This window comes from Semicossyphus pulcher, unplaced genomic scaffold, assembly GCF_022749685.1.
Source record: "Semicossyphus pulcher isolate SPU_LCO1_2020_fin unplaced genomic scaffold, fSemPul1.0.p SCAF_14, whole genome shotgun sequence".
NCBI lineage: Eukaryota > Metazoa > Chordata > Actinopteri > Labriformes > Labridae > Semicossyphus > Semicossyphus pulcher.
Genome location: NW_027211648.1, coordinates 16,890,621 through 16,905,166, shown reverse-complemented (window position 1 = coordinate 16,905,166; position 14,546 = coordinate 16,890,621). Strand labels below are relative to the sequence as shown.

The 14,546-nt window shown below is 40.6% G+C and overlaps 1 protein-coding gene across 1 annotated transcript; it reads right to left on the bottom strand.

Annotated features, from left to right (window-relative positions):
- Positions 1-11,976: 11,976 nt before the first annotated feature.
- On the bottom strand, positions 11,977-14,536 carry gskip (gsk3b interacting protein). Its single transcript, XM_069662141.1, has 3 exons — positions 14,293-14,536; positions 12,220-12,465; positions 11,977-12,137 (listed from the first exon to the last, which is right to left on the bottom strand). The coding sequence occupies exons 2-3, from the start codon at positions 12,460-12,462 to the stop codon at positions 11,979-11,981; spliced, it is 402 nt and encodes a 133-aa protein (XP_069518242.1). The 5' UTR covers positions 12,463-12,465; positions 14,293-14,536; the 3' UTR covers positions 11,977-11,978.
- Positions 14,537-14,546: the final 10 nt, after the last annotated feature.

The window sequence follows — 14,546 nt, the reverse complement described above, 5'->3', positions numbered from 1 at the left end:
GAGAGAGGGAGGAGGAGAGCGAGGAGGAGAGCCAGAGAGAGAGGGAGGAGGAGAGGGAGGAGGAGAGCTAGAGGGAGAGCGAGGAGGAGAGCTAGAGGGAGGTGTGTGAGGTTGCAACCTGAGTGGGGTACCTGAGGAGGACCCGGCTGCTGCTACTACTGCTGCCGGGAGCCTCCAAAGGACCACCCTGAGGACACGGGGGGGAGGAGGAGAGGGAGGAGGAGAGGGAGGAGGAGGAGAGCCAGAGGGAGAGGGAGGAGGAGGAGAGGGAGGAGGAGGGGAGGACCCGGCTGCTGCTCCTGCTGCTGCCAGGATCCTCCGAAGAATCAGCCTGGGGACGGACTTACCGGGGCCATGGACAAGGACCGAAGTCCAAGTGACGCGCTGAGGAGGAGAGCTAGAGGGAGAGGGAGGAGGAGAGCGAGGAGGAGAGCTAGAGGGAGAGCGAGGAGGAGAGCTAGAGGGAGAGGGAGGAGGAGAGGGAGGAGGAGGGGAGGACCCGGCTGCTGCTACTACTGCTGCCGGGAGCCTCCAAAGGACCACCCTGAGGACACGGGGGGGAGGAGGAGAGGGAGGAGGAGGAGGGGGAGAGCGGGGAGGAGAAGGAGGAGGAGGGGGAGGAGGAGGAGGGGGAGATGAAGGAGGAGAGCGAGGAGGAGAGCCAGAGAGAGAGGGAGGAGGAGAGGGGGGAGGAGGAGAGCCAGAGGGAGAGGGAGGAGGAGAGCTAGAGGGAGAGCGAGGAGGAGAGCTAGAGGGAGGTGTGTGAGGTTGCAACCTGAGTGGGGTACCTGAGGAGGACCCGGCTGCTGCTACTACTGCTGCCGGGAGCCTCCAAAGGACCACCCTGAGGACACAGGGGGGAGGAGGAGAGGGAGGAGGAGGAGAGCCAGAGGGAGAGGGAGGAGGAGAGGGAGGAGGAGAGGGAGGAGGAGGAGAGCCAGAGGGAGAGGGAGGTGGAGGAGAGGGAGGAGGAGGGGAGGACCCGGCTGCTGCTCCTGCTGCTGCCAGGATCCTCCGAAGAATCAGCCTGGGGACGGACTTACCGGGGCCATGGACAAGGACCGAAGTCCAGGTGGCGCGCTGAGGAGGAAAGCTAGAGGGAGAGGGAGGAGGAGAGCGAGGAGGAGAGCCAGAGGGAGAGCGAGGAGGAGAGCTAGAGGGAGAGTGAGGAGGAGAGCTAGAGGGAGGTGTGTGAGTTTGGAACCTGAGTGGGGTACCTGAGGAGGACCCGGCTGCTGCTCCTGCTGCTGCCGGGAGCCTCCAAAGGGTCACCCTGAGGACTCGCATGCCGGGGACGGGGACCTCGGACCAGGTGGCGCGGCGGTCGTCCTGTCGACAGAAACAAGCCAAACATTTCAAACTCTCTTTCACCAAAATGACTCTGGAAAAAAGTCCTCACATCCTTAGATTTCAATTCAATAAGACTCATTTAAAAATAAAAGTCACAGATACACAAACACGTGACTTTAAGCAGTGCTTGTTTTGAATACTTAACTGTATGTTTCTGTAATTTGCTTCTCCCATTAACAAATCAAAATGCACACTTGTAGAATTAAACAACTGAATGGACTGAAAGCACAATAATATCACACTGCTGTAAGTAAAAAAACATGATGAAAAAAGTTTCAGTTACATTTTTTACTACTTTCAATAACTGACAGCCTGCTAAGCTATGATATATTTGACTTTGTATCCCAGTAAAAGGTCTGATGAATACACAGGTAAGAAATTAGCTTAAAGGTGATGACACAAACACCTGCCAACATCTGTATCATCAAGAAGATGGAGTCTCATATCATCATCCACTATTCAGCAGGATCTTGTGTGTACTTAATAAAAAAAAGTTAACATTAATATCAAATCTGATACATTAATAATACCTCTGGAAAAGATACAGATGATTTCCTTTCGAACAGTATTTACATGTTCTAGTCCCTATGCGTTTCTGTCAGTTAACTTAGTGGAAAATAGATCTTGTTTGACCTGAATTTGTAACATGCATTTGAATATTAAGTCATCTAAAAACAAAAGATTAGTAAAAAATACTCTGAATTTTGATTAGCATGAAAAGTAATGTTGCTATCTAACGTGGACTCAAACATGCGGGCCTGGGGGAGTTTCATGATTATTTTCGCGATATTTTATAAATCGTCCAAATATTCAAATTATTTCGTAATAAAGTTGTGTTACTGTGCACAGTCATTTACAGAGTTACGTTTTGTCAAACGGCTATCAAATGAGATGAATTCACCCTTCAAAATGTCATTTAACAAACTCTTTATCAACTCAATGCATCTTTCACGTCTCAACAATAAAACAAGCCTAGAGTAAATCTGACGTCTGCCGTGCGGAAACAGTTCAACACCGTATTTTCTGACGTCTTCACCTGCCAGCCTGTAGCAGCTCTTTAAGGGTTACTATGGAGATTTGAAATGCTATTTACTTTTAACGCCGATATCAAGCTAAATTTGTTTTAGCTGACAAACTTCCGGTTTCATCAAATTTAATGCATAGGCCTATAACGCATGGTAAATTCAATGAAAAAAGGTGTGTTGAAAATTAAAAAGAGATACAAATATACAGCTGGATAAGAGTAATAACCGGATGTTAAAAACAATACCATTGTACAGAGACGAAGACGAACAAATTAGCAATATCATCATAATAAATACAAAGTTGAAGCCGATATAAAATAGGCCTTAGTGAATTAATAGTGTGAAAAATACATTGATGTTTATTTAAATGCAAAGAAAATAAGAATTTATTCCCTTTATAGGTTGGAAATATTATACCGGGATCCCAAACATGCAGATTGAAAGATTTCATTGCATTTATGTTTTGGAAAACGTCCTTCAAATTTGATGAATTAATCCTTTAAATGCCTTAAAAGTAGCGATTATATGCGGGACTGGACCAAAATGAGTTATATTAACAGGGCCTACTAGTTAAACATGTACATTTTATTCGTAATATTCTGGTATTACTGTGCACAGTCATTTACAGAGTAACGTTTTGTCAAACGGCTGTCGAATGAGATGAATTCACCCTTTAAAATGTCATTTAACAAACTCTTCATCAAGTCAATGTATCGTTCACGTCTCGACAGTAAAACAAGCTGTTTCTTAAAGAGTAAGTCTTACGTCTGCCATGCGGAAACAGTTCTGATCCTCGGAGAAATCTCCCGATGAAGGGTCGCTGAAGGGTTGATCAAGGGTCGATGAAGGGTTGATGAAGGGTCGATGAAGGGTCGATGAAGGTCGTTTTTCTGTAGAAATCCTTGGAAATTTTCAACTTTGAGAACCACTGCGAAAATCTGCTGCCAACTCTCAATTTGTTTGTGTTGAAAAGACTTTGAGTTTGTTTTTGTTCGATTAAGTACATGTTAGAATCTGTTCTGACGTCACTCACCTAAAGGTTGCTATGGAGATTTTAAATAGATAACGTCTATGTCATTTTATTTAAAGGTTAATTTACTTCACATTATTAATTTATTGAAATCCCATTATCAATTTCTCTTGAATAAAAAAAATCAAGTTGATTTTAGCTTAATTTCTGGCTCAACTACTTTTTTAAAAGATTAATGTTTTCACATTGTTTACCCTATAATGTTCATTCTGTCGTCTTTGTTTGTGCATTGAATGGCTTGGCATTAATAAAAAATTAAGGCATTTCTGTTGCTGTTTTTAGTTGGAAATTAGCTGTAGTCCCAACCACGTAGGCCTGAAAGCACTCATGCTTATTTTTAATTTTTTTTAATTTTTTAATTAATATCAGCAAATGAATAACAGCAGAGGCCCAAACGCATTGTGGCATATGGATTCATATGACAAACTAAAGCCGTATGGCATTGCAATAAATGGCTGCATAGATGGATTTAGTCGACACATAATGTAGACAGAGGCATATACAACTAACAGTGACCCCAAGGTAATCGCCGACTACTTCATTAGCACAGTCAGGCTCATTGGAGGCTGTCCACAGTGGTTGCGGGCCGACCCAGGTACGGAAAATGGTCATGTCAGAGAAATGCAGCTGTTCTTCCGTAGAAATCATGCGGACCATCATGCAGGAGAAGGAAGCTTCATTTATGGATGCAGTACGGCAAATCAAAGGATAGAGTCATGGTGGGGGGTCCTGCGAAAACAGTGTGTACAATTTTGGATGGACATTTTTCAAACCCTCAGAGATGATGGACATTTCACAGGTGACTTCCTGGACAAAAACCTGATGCAGTTCTGCTTCCTCAACCTTATCCAGGTAATGCCTTCTTGAAATATACAAATTACATAAGCTACAGTATAGACACATCACATTCTTCAGAAAATGTAGGTATTTTGAATGCAATTCTTAAGTCACTGGTAATTTATCTGGTGTCAAAGTCTCCTAAAACACATTGTGACATTTGTAGACTGATCACTAGCACTTTTTGGTTAATCTTTATTCTGTCCATCAGACAGATGATTTTACCTTAAGTAACAAATGGTAGGGTAAAGAAGCAGAGATGTTTCAATAACAAAGTTTGTAAAATTGTATTGCAGTAGCGCACTGGAAACTACAATGAAAAATTGACATGTATAAACTGTTAAAAAGAAAATTTAACATGCATCCTGTCAAAGTCAACAATGGCTGCCATGTACTCTACAGAAATACTGTATCTTAGTTAGTAATTTTGGTCAACAAAATGAAACTTTCAAGATCCAACTCAGAGTTAAATAAAGAAACTGCCTGAGTGGCTGACTCCTCTTACATTCAGAACAGTACCTTTTGCTCAGTAAACAAGCTGATTGGTTCCTCCGAAACACCTCGACTTCTCAAGAAAGTCACAATATCTAACAATTTCTCTGCCATCATGGACCTTTAGGGTGAAATAAACAGGAGGGCAGTTTAAACTGAGTAAACCCAGGAGATGCAGATGAGAAGCACAAGGAGAATGAACATCTTCTCATGATTGTTTGCACCTAACAAACACTTGGAAACAGTGTTGACCTTGTTATTTTTTAATGAAGTAAATCCTAGTTAAACGTGCGATATGCAATTTTCTGCCGCTAGAGGTCTCTCAATGAAACAATAACAAAAGAAAGCGCAATGGCATCATTGCAGTCAGTTTCTCCCGGTTAAAATTCCCTGATGATTAAACCCGGTAAAAACATGAAATAAAGCAGTTTCACGTAAAAAACCTGTGTTTCTCCGACGCTATTCGGCATGCCGGCAGCAGGGGCTGGAGCCTGCTGCCGCTAATGTTTCCCCAGCCGGTTTCTCTGATAACTTAAAGCTCCTGTGTGGAGTTTTTCGCTGGTTCTAAAACAGATTGGAATTAATTCTGATTACTCTATATGGCCTACAAAAGCAAACCAGACCATCAGTGACAAGACTGATTATTTCTACATAGTTCATTTTAATGCCTGAAACTGCTGGAGGGGGGTAGGTGTCAGACGCAGCGATTAACTGCACCCTGCCTTTGTTTACATTTTCCAGGGGAACAATGTAAAGTGAGTATTTCATATGACTGACTGTGACAAAGTGAAAGTTCCTCACAGGAGCTTTAAGATCCAGACGTCTATGACTAAAAGATGACAAAAATCCTTCATCCAGTTAAAATATATAGTAAAAAAAACACTGAGATCTAAAAGGTGTATTGTAAAAAACGTGGCCTAAAACTGGATAAAAAGTCAATTTCTGGCAGACAACCACAGCACTGATGACATGATTGATGTCACTACTCGATTAAATTTACAGATTTCTCTGGGTTTGAACATTTTAGACATTTTAATGCGGAAATATTACATACTACACGTTTAAAAGGCCACATTGCTGTCGACTTATTAGGGGGAAAAAAGTGAAACTGGGTATCTATAGGAAAACTGTGCTTGCCTTTCAAAATCTGTGTTGTAGATGCAACTTTTATGGACCAAAAAACAAGTCATATCTGAAAGAAAAATAGTGATGTACTGGATACATAGGATCAACACAGGCTGTTTGAGTTTTTATATCTGACTTTGTAAAGCAACATGTTTTAAGCAGCAGATAACGGGCTACAGTAGAAAAGCTGTGCCTTCTCACATCCTGTACTGCATATTGGTAACATTGCTGCAACGCAAATTTATCTGATCACTTCTAATGTACTGTGCAGTAGAAATATTCCAGAAAATATCTCAGATGCTTGTGTCTCTCCAAACTGCCCAGATAACATCACAGCTAGTCTGACAATAGTCTGTCATACATTCACAAACTCATTTTAAGCTAATTTTGTGCCCTGTGTCTATGTAACAAAAGCAGTATCTGCACAGTCCATTCAACCAAACTATTATCTGTAGTATACAGTTTACCAACAAAATTATACTGTGACACTCCCAGTAAGCCAACAATGTGGCAGGCATACCCAGATTAAGTACTGATGAAAATACTGACAGTATAAGTCAGGTCAGTATACCTTCACTAATGCATACCTATTACAATGCAGATCTTCCTCTCCTTCTTTTGCCATGTTTTAGCAGTTGCCATGTAGCTCAAGGTACGTGCTGCCACCACTGGAAGCAGGACAGGAGAGGAGAAATATAAGGCAAAATTTTGTTAGATATTTGTTTGTATAATTCTGCTGTCGTGTGAAAAAGCATCTTTCACATAGGTAACATTGGCTAAGAAACATACAAAAAAAAACAAAGCTAAAAACGTAAGTGTCTAAATAACGAGCTAGAACTGACAAGGTCCAAAACGGTCCAGCTTTATGGACTCTATCTATCTTACTGCCGTGGGGGTGAAAGACATTGAGAAATAAATTACTATTGTGGCAACTATTTACAGACGTGGGACATGGGACCTGGATTTCCGGGACTGGAAGTGTACCAAGTGGTTTCCGTTTGTAGTACACTTGTAGTCCAGTAATATTGACCAATCACGTCTCAGCAGGCTGCGGCGTTTGAAGGAAAAACAGTCTGTGTGGAGAGCAAAAGCAGACGGAACGTAATGTGTCGTAATGACATCCAGGCTTCCAATCTCTGTAAACAGACATCTGCATACTAACAGCTAACAATCTGTTCTAAATCTGAAATTCAACTTGAGATAAATTTCCTTGAGGTTGTGTCACGAAAGCCATTCAGCGTTTAGATTTCCTGACTTCCTGGAATGCATCAGAAATGATTGATCCGACCTCCGTTCAACAAACGAGCATTTTAAAAAGCAGTTTCCTTCTCGTCTTGAGGACAGACCTGACAAAGCTTCATTTTTACTCCTTACTAATCTACATCATGATGTTGAAATTTCGGCAAAAGTAAGACCCGTTAATTAAAGTCAATCACAAGAGAAACGGTTTATTTATCTATAAACAATGCAGCACACAAAAAAGGCAGTCTTGACTAGAAGCCCGTTTATCCCGTTAACACCGGCATGTTCACCAGTGTCCGCAGAGGCTATCGTTGTTATGGGATCCGAGATTGATCGGAGGCATACCGGGGTCTCCCTCACCTGACGTTGAAGATGCGGGGGGCACGGTGGTCGATTTAAAAAACACAATAAAGTAAAAACCGCAGCATTCCCTGTAAAGGTCAGAATCATGTCACGGATCGTTTTGGACATCATGCCTCACATTTATTGCATTCGATGTATTTGTAGTAGGCCTACATGAGAGAAACAAGTCTGGGCTAATATTGATGCAACGCAGACCTCTCAAGTTTCATCAAAAGCTCAGAGTGAGATTTCATCTGTTCAGGCCGTAGTGACTCAAAATTTTGTAGTTTCACCCCAGAGGCCCAGAGGCCCCACCCAATTATTTTTGCTAAAAACTAGTTCAATTTTTCATACTGTTCATAATTGACAAGCACAAATAGGAATGAAAACAATGGGCTAATTTGATAAGACAAATTGAATCAGCTGATTAACTGTTTTATTTTACATTTTAAGATGAACAGACAACACTTTGACCCCAAATGAGCCCCTAGAAAACAGTATTCAATTAAAAAGGTATTCAAACATCATGAACCGTATAAGAAATATAACATATAATATATAATATAACATAATATAATATATCAAATATACATTCAAACATGAGATCTGCCTCTTACCTGTGACCAGTCCTACCTCACAATACCACTATTAAATTTTGTTAAACATACAATATCAGGAATCTACCAATATATTTATTTTAATCTATACTATTTTTCCTTCTTCTTATCACCCCTCCCCTTTTCCTCTCTTTCTCCTTACTCTATGCACTCACAACACTAATTCCACACACGCATCACACACAAAATCTGTCGTAAATGTAACTGTACCGTATTTCGCACACTGAGTACTACAGTTGGCTAATTGAAGTTAGCAAATGGTAGCCAACTGTAATCCTCTGCTAGCCGTCTAAATCGATGGCGCACTTTCTGTTCAATCAATCACTGCAGAGGTGGCAAAAGTACTCACACTCTGTACTTAAGTAGAAGTACTGATATAAAAAAAGACTCTGGTAAAAGTAGGAGTACTGATTCAACTCCTTTACTCAAGTAAAAGTAAAAAAGTACACGCTCTGAAATTTACTTCAGTACAAAAGTAAAAAGTAAAAATGATTTTTTTATGTCAGTTATACACAATACTTGTTTTGATAACTTGGCAAAATGAAAAACTAAAAATTAGTGCTGTCAGTCGATTGAATTTAATCTGATTAATCAGTTTTAGGCTGTGATTAATCACGATAAATTGCCTTTGTAAAATACCCCTCATCCATGCAAATTACCAGTTACTTGACTAAAAAGTTATTGAAGTGCACTATACAACTATATTATTGTTGCCTACCTAAATTTTCTTTTTCTAGAATTTGCATTTGAACAAACCATGATGGTCATATTTCTGAGCCGACCTTGAACACATCATAATATTTCAACACGGATAACTATTTTTAACTAACGGGACTTGCTACAATGTTTGAGTGCACTTAAGGAGGCTGCTTTAAGCAGACGACCTGACCTGTCCTGCAGCAGCAGCCAGAGGTGACGGAGCTGTTCCAACAGACAGTGAATGTAACGTGACTCTACTGGAGATAGAAGTTACTGAACAGACTGAAGGCTGCTGAAGACTTAGTGGACCGCAGCTTTCCGTCTGTCTGATGCTGTCAGTCATTGCGGTGCTGTAATGTAATGAGAAGTCCGTATGTCTCATATGTCCGATGTTTTCTGATTGGCAGTTGGGCGCTAACTCGGGATAGTATGAAGTCAGTGCAGAGGTCTCACTCCCCACGTCTGTGTTGTGCATTTCAGCGTGAGAAATACCATGTGTGGCGTGAGACCGTGAGAACTGGCTTAAATGCGTGAGTCTCACGGCCATTGCGTGAGACTTGAGACCCCTGATGCAACGTTACACAAATGAGCAATGAATGTTAGGCTAACTAGCTAAGATATTTGGGAGTAGCGTTAGCTTAATAAAGAGTAACTTTAGAGAAAATGTAAACCTGTATTTACTCAACAAGTAAAACCGCATTTATTTAACATTTAATAATGAGATGATTAAGTAAATTTACCTGTTAACTGTGTGACACGGCGCCTGAACAGCGGCTACAGGAAGCAGACTCGCGTTGGTTGCTGGAAATATATTTCCCTTAAAAAAACTTTTCTTTTCTTCTCGAAATTTTACGATTTAATTCTCGTAAAATTACGAAAATTAAGGTAAAGAAGAGAGTGCAAGGAAGTAAGAAATAACCATCGAGAAAGAGGGTAAGTCTACATGTGATGTGCTTCTCACAGAAATCATTGATATATGAGATGATCAATTGATTACAAAGCCTGTAATTAATTAGATTTATTTTTTTAAATACCTGACAGCAATAGTTTTGATATGATGTGCTCATGCGCACAAACCTGGGTGACCAACAAACCCTCTACCCTGCTGCTGAAAAAATCCTACAGGAAACACTGCTTTCCCGTGCACCATTGTTGTGTTGCCATGAGAACGCGGACAGGCGGACCCCAGCAGGTGTCAATCAACATGGGATCTGCCACGCCTACACAGTCCTGAGAAATGGTCTGAATAGCCAAATGAGCCGATTTTCAACAAGATTTTCTCGTGGTTCTGAACATTTATTTTCACTCAGATTTTTGTGGATGCTTTATGACACACTCAATCACATATGCACTTTTGCTATTTGAAGCCGAGTTTCCAGGGCCTTTAAGGAAACACTGTTATGTCACATTTTTTAAGATTATATGTTTTGTATTTAAAACTATCTACAAGCTACACGGTATGGGGTAAAAAGTAAAATATTTCTCCTATCATTTGGCATCAATCTAACTACTTTATCAAATGCATATTTGCACATCAGTATAATGAATTGAATGAATGTACTTGGTTACATTCCACTACAGGGGACCACACAGCTGTGTTTACTTTCTTTACATTCAGAGATATCTAATCAATCCTGAGTCAAATATATGCCAAATGTCATGACTTGTAGTGTTTAACATGTGGCATGAAAAAATGTGTTATGTCCCCAATAGATCAAATATGATTAAACAGCGACAGTGTCTGTGGATGGTTGGAGGTGTCGGTTGACAGATTTTTCTTTCACTTCCTTTTTTTAAAATGACTTCCTGCAATAAGGACTTGTTTTGCATTTGATTCCTAGTGCAGACTTTGAGCTGAAGTTGCAACAGTGCCTCTGAGGAGTGTTGTGGTTTTTTTCAGCTTTGACTAAAAAACAAAGAATATAATAAACTCTGAAGATCTAATTTGATTCAATCTTCAAATTGATTTTAGGATGTCTGTCGTTTAGATTTTGCCATCCTTTGATTGGCTGATTCTTGCTGCAATCTTCCTTACAGGTACATACTGTACTTATAAAACTTTTGTAATATTTCTTACTAACCTAACTTTCTCTTTGATATGGTTAAAGAACCTAAATTTCCTTGTTTCACACAAAGTCTGCCTCTCTAGATCAGACTTAACATATTCCAAACCTCACCTCAGACTCATGTGAACTCTGTTTGAAATGTGTAGGTTTGTTTCTCACGAGGTTAAAAATAAAGACTGACATCATTCTGAGACTTTATTGGTCAGAGCAAAGGCCAGCAGCGAGGAGTAACAGTATGAAAGCAAAGGAGCAAGTTTACTGAAAGTAGATTTCATAACACTTAAGTATTAGGATCATAACCAGGTCACATGTACAACAAAGCAACACTTTAAAGCGGCTCTAAAAGTCCCACAAATAGTGTTCATGACAAAATGAACCAAAAGAACGAAAAATACATATTTAAGTTTCCACAAGGACAGGCTCCTTACTTTGCAGCAACAGCTGGGAATGCAAGCTTTAGCTGCAATGCACTGTGCAGTATGGAGAACAGATATACAAACACAAAGTGATACTTGGGATTGAATAGAGAGCCAGCTTCGACTGAGACGAACAAACCTAAAATTGTTTTGCTATCTGTGTGAAATGACAGCCCCACAAAATACCTTTAATCTCTGTCAATAAAAAATTAGTATTTTTTGTACTTTTCTAACCAAAAGTCAGTCATTAAGGCAGTTTATATGAATTACGCTGAAAGACTTTAGCTTTGGCTCTTTCACGCCTGCTGAATAAGAACCAGTTGGGTATATCTGAGCAGTTATGAGTTTGTAGCTTTAGTGCAAGCAGGGCAGAGTGTGGAAACCGGATGAACACTTGCTGCGTCTTTCTCACAAAGTACAAAAGGTGCAGAAATCACAGTTACAGAGGTGTAACACGTGGAAGATGAAAGATCTTTTCCACAGTGAGGTCAACAACATTGTTGCAAGAGATCCTGCACAGCCAATCAGGAGCAGTTGCTAAACTAACATGAAGTCATTCAATGATATGAGAGTCAGAACAAAGCAGAGTTGATAGGGCAGGGAGCCCTGTTATTGTAGTGGCAGCTAGGCAGGTAAACGTCACAAAGTAGGCTATAATATTATTCGTCAGACTTGGTTATTTGGCTCAAATCCAAACAAACCCACTTCACTCCACTTCTGCAGCATCTTGGTCCTTTTTATTGTCCGTTTTGCTTCAGCCTCTCGAGCCGCTGGAGCAAAGCATTCCCAAAGGCTTCTCTGTACCCGGGACTCAGCGTGTCCAGAAGGGAGTAAACAGTCTCATGGTACTGGGTGCTCATGTCCTCGTCCACTTGATCGAAGGCGTAGCCCACCACCTGTTTAACAGAGGGATGTATTGTCAAACCGAGTATGTTTTAAAGCATGCATATATTCTGTATGTTTCGCAGGGCATCTTACCCTCAGTCCTGCCTCTGTGAGCTCCAGGCAGTACCGGTTTCCCTCTCTGGTTTCCACGTTTATGTGGGCCACATCTGACGCGCTGGTGAGGCTTTGTGACACGTGCATTTCAGCGACGGCAAAAAGAACGTCATTGACCACTGCCTCTGCTTCCAACCTCATGTCTTTGACGTCACCGAGTTCAACGCAGTCCTCATCAAATGAAGAGACCATGGATTCCTCGGGTTGGCAGTCTATCTCCATCCCCTGTGACAGAACAACAACGTCAGTGGCTGACTCAGCTGAAGCACAGATGTTACAGTGTGCTATTAAATCTTACTGAGACCTCCATGTCCATGATAATTAATACTTAGGACTCCTGTTAAATATTATCTAATATGAGATAGTTATAAAGTCAGATGATGCCTTAACTTCACCTGTAACATAACATCTGGTTGTAAATCTTTAAAACAAATATTTTAAAGGGCTCGTTCTGTAAATAAAAAGGGGAAGTGGAACAAACGTATGTTCTGTGGGTTCTTATTTTAATATTGAACTTCCTGAGTGACTGTGTAAGAAAAGGTCAAACCACTTAAAAAGGGACATAACTATGCTGGACACCATTTTTCACTAACATAAGTAAGATAACATTTCATCCTATAAATGTTTATGTAACTTAAGAGTTTATTGCTGAGCACATTTCTGTTGTAATGTGAATACCAGTGTGTGGATCAGTTGTCACAACCCTTATCCTGTTTTCCAGCATTTTACCCTGAAAGTATGCACCTGCAAGGCTGTGGTGAGACAGAATCCTGTTGTTCAGATGCTGCTTCACTTATTAAAGACCATCTGAATCTCTACCAGGCTGAAAAAGCCAACTTATCACCATGACACAGAATTCCCCAAAGTAACACCTGTTCTGTTTCAACACATCCACCATTTGTAATCCTTAGTACTAGTGCATTTGTTGAACAAGTTCAAACTTGTTATAAGTCAAGGGGCTCTCAGTTGTGCATTCCTGTATAAGCTTTTTTCTTGCATGTCAGCTGTAACCTGTGTTTTTATCATCAGTCATTCTGTTGGCCCGATGACTTTATGGACAATGTTCCCTTGTTATTGAACCCCTGGCCCTGACTATGAAACATGCAACAAAATCCCACTTAATTTTTACAGATTAGACTTTGATTTTGATAATAATAGACTGTTGATATTATTATTTGTTTTTACATTATCAAGACGACATATATAATGTTGAATTTCAGTTAATAAACAACTGGGCAGATATTGAAGACAAACTGGCACATAAATCTCTGTTCAGTAGTGGAGTTGGGCCTAAGTATTTAAAGTAGTACATTTCTTTGAATTGTCTTTAATTTATACACTAGAAGTGTTATTATAAAGTGACATAAAATAAAAACACAAGTGCTTTAAGATTAAACTGAACTGCAGTTCTATTACACGTGTATATTACCTTTCAAAATGCAATAAAGTTACTGTTACATGTTAATTCATACAACCAAAGAAAAAATCAACATCACAGCGACCTCTTGAGGAGTCTCAGTAGACTGCATGTGGAGCTAGCTGAGGCACAATATGTGTGTTACTGTGCCTACTGACTACAGACGTCATAGATTGTATAGGTTCAATGAGTGAGTTTCACACAGTCTTAAAATTCAGCAAACAGATACACTTAGCTGGATTGATCTACTGTAGTAAACTTTACGGAAGCCCTTAGCGGACATGCATCCATACATTTTATTTACTCTTGTCGTTTTCTCGAGATCTCGACTTATTTTTCTCGTTATCACGGGAAAACGGAGTAAATAAAATGTATGGATGCAGGTCCGTTGAGGGCTTCCGTAGAACTTGGATGCTAGCATGGCTAAGCTACATTAAAGGGCTGAACTCTGGAGAAACTAAGCCCCTGCACTGGTTACGTTGGCAAAATATTTACAAGCTTTCTGGGCTATTTGCACAATTCAGTCATTTTATATTTAAAATGTGCATACAGAATATAAGTCAAAAGGTAATCAAAGGCTGATCTGATAATTACACAGTATACATTTCTAACCAAACTGCGTTCATTTTTCTCACCTCCTCGCGTGATGTGTTCTTCCGGCTTGTGGAAGAGCTCGAGCCCGCTCGGAGCTCTCCGGAGAGACGGCTCAGTCTAATTAGCACGTGAGATAGGTAGCTGTTGAGGCTCGGCTTTGTGGGAAAAGACAGACTGAAGCCACATTAATGCACGTCCTGTCTTGACCTTCAGTGTACCTGCCGTTTGTCTAATTAACTACTTAAAATAAATCTTGACCCGATAACCGTCCCGTGGGCTGCACAGTTCCGCCATG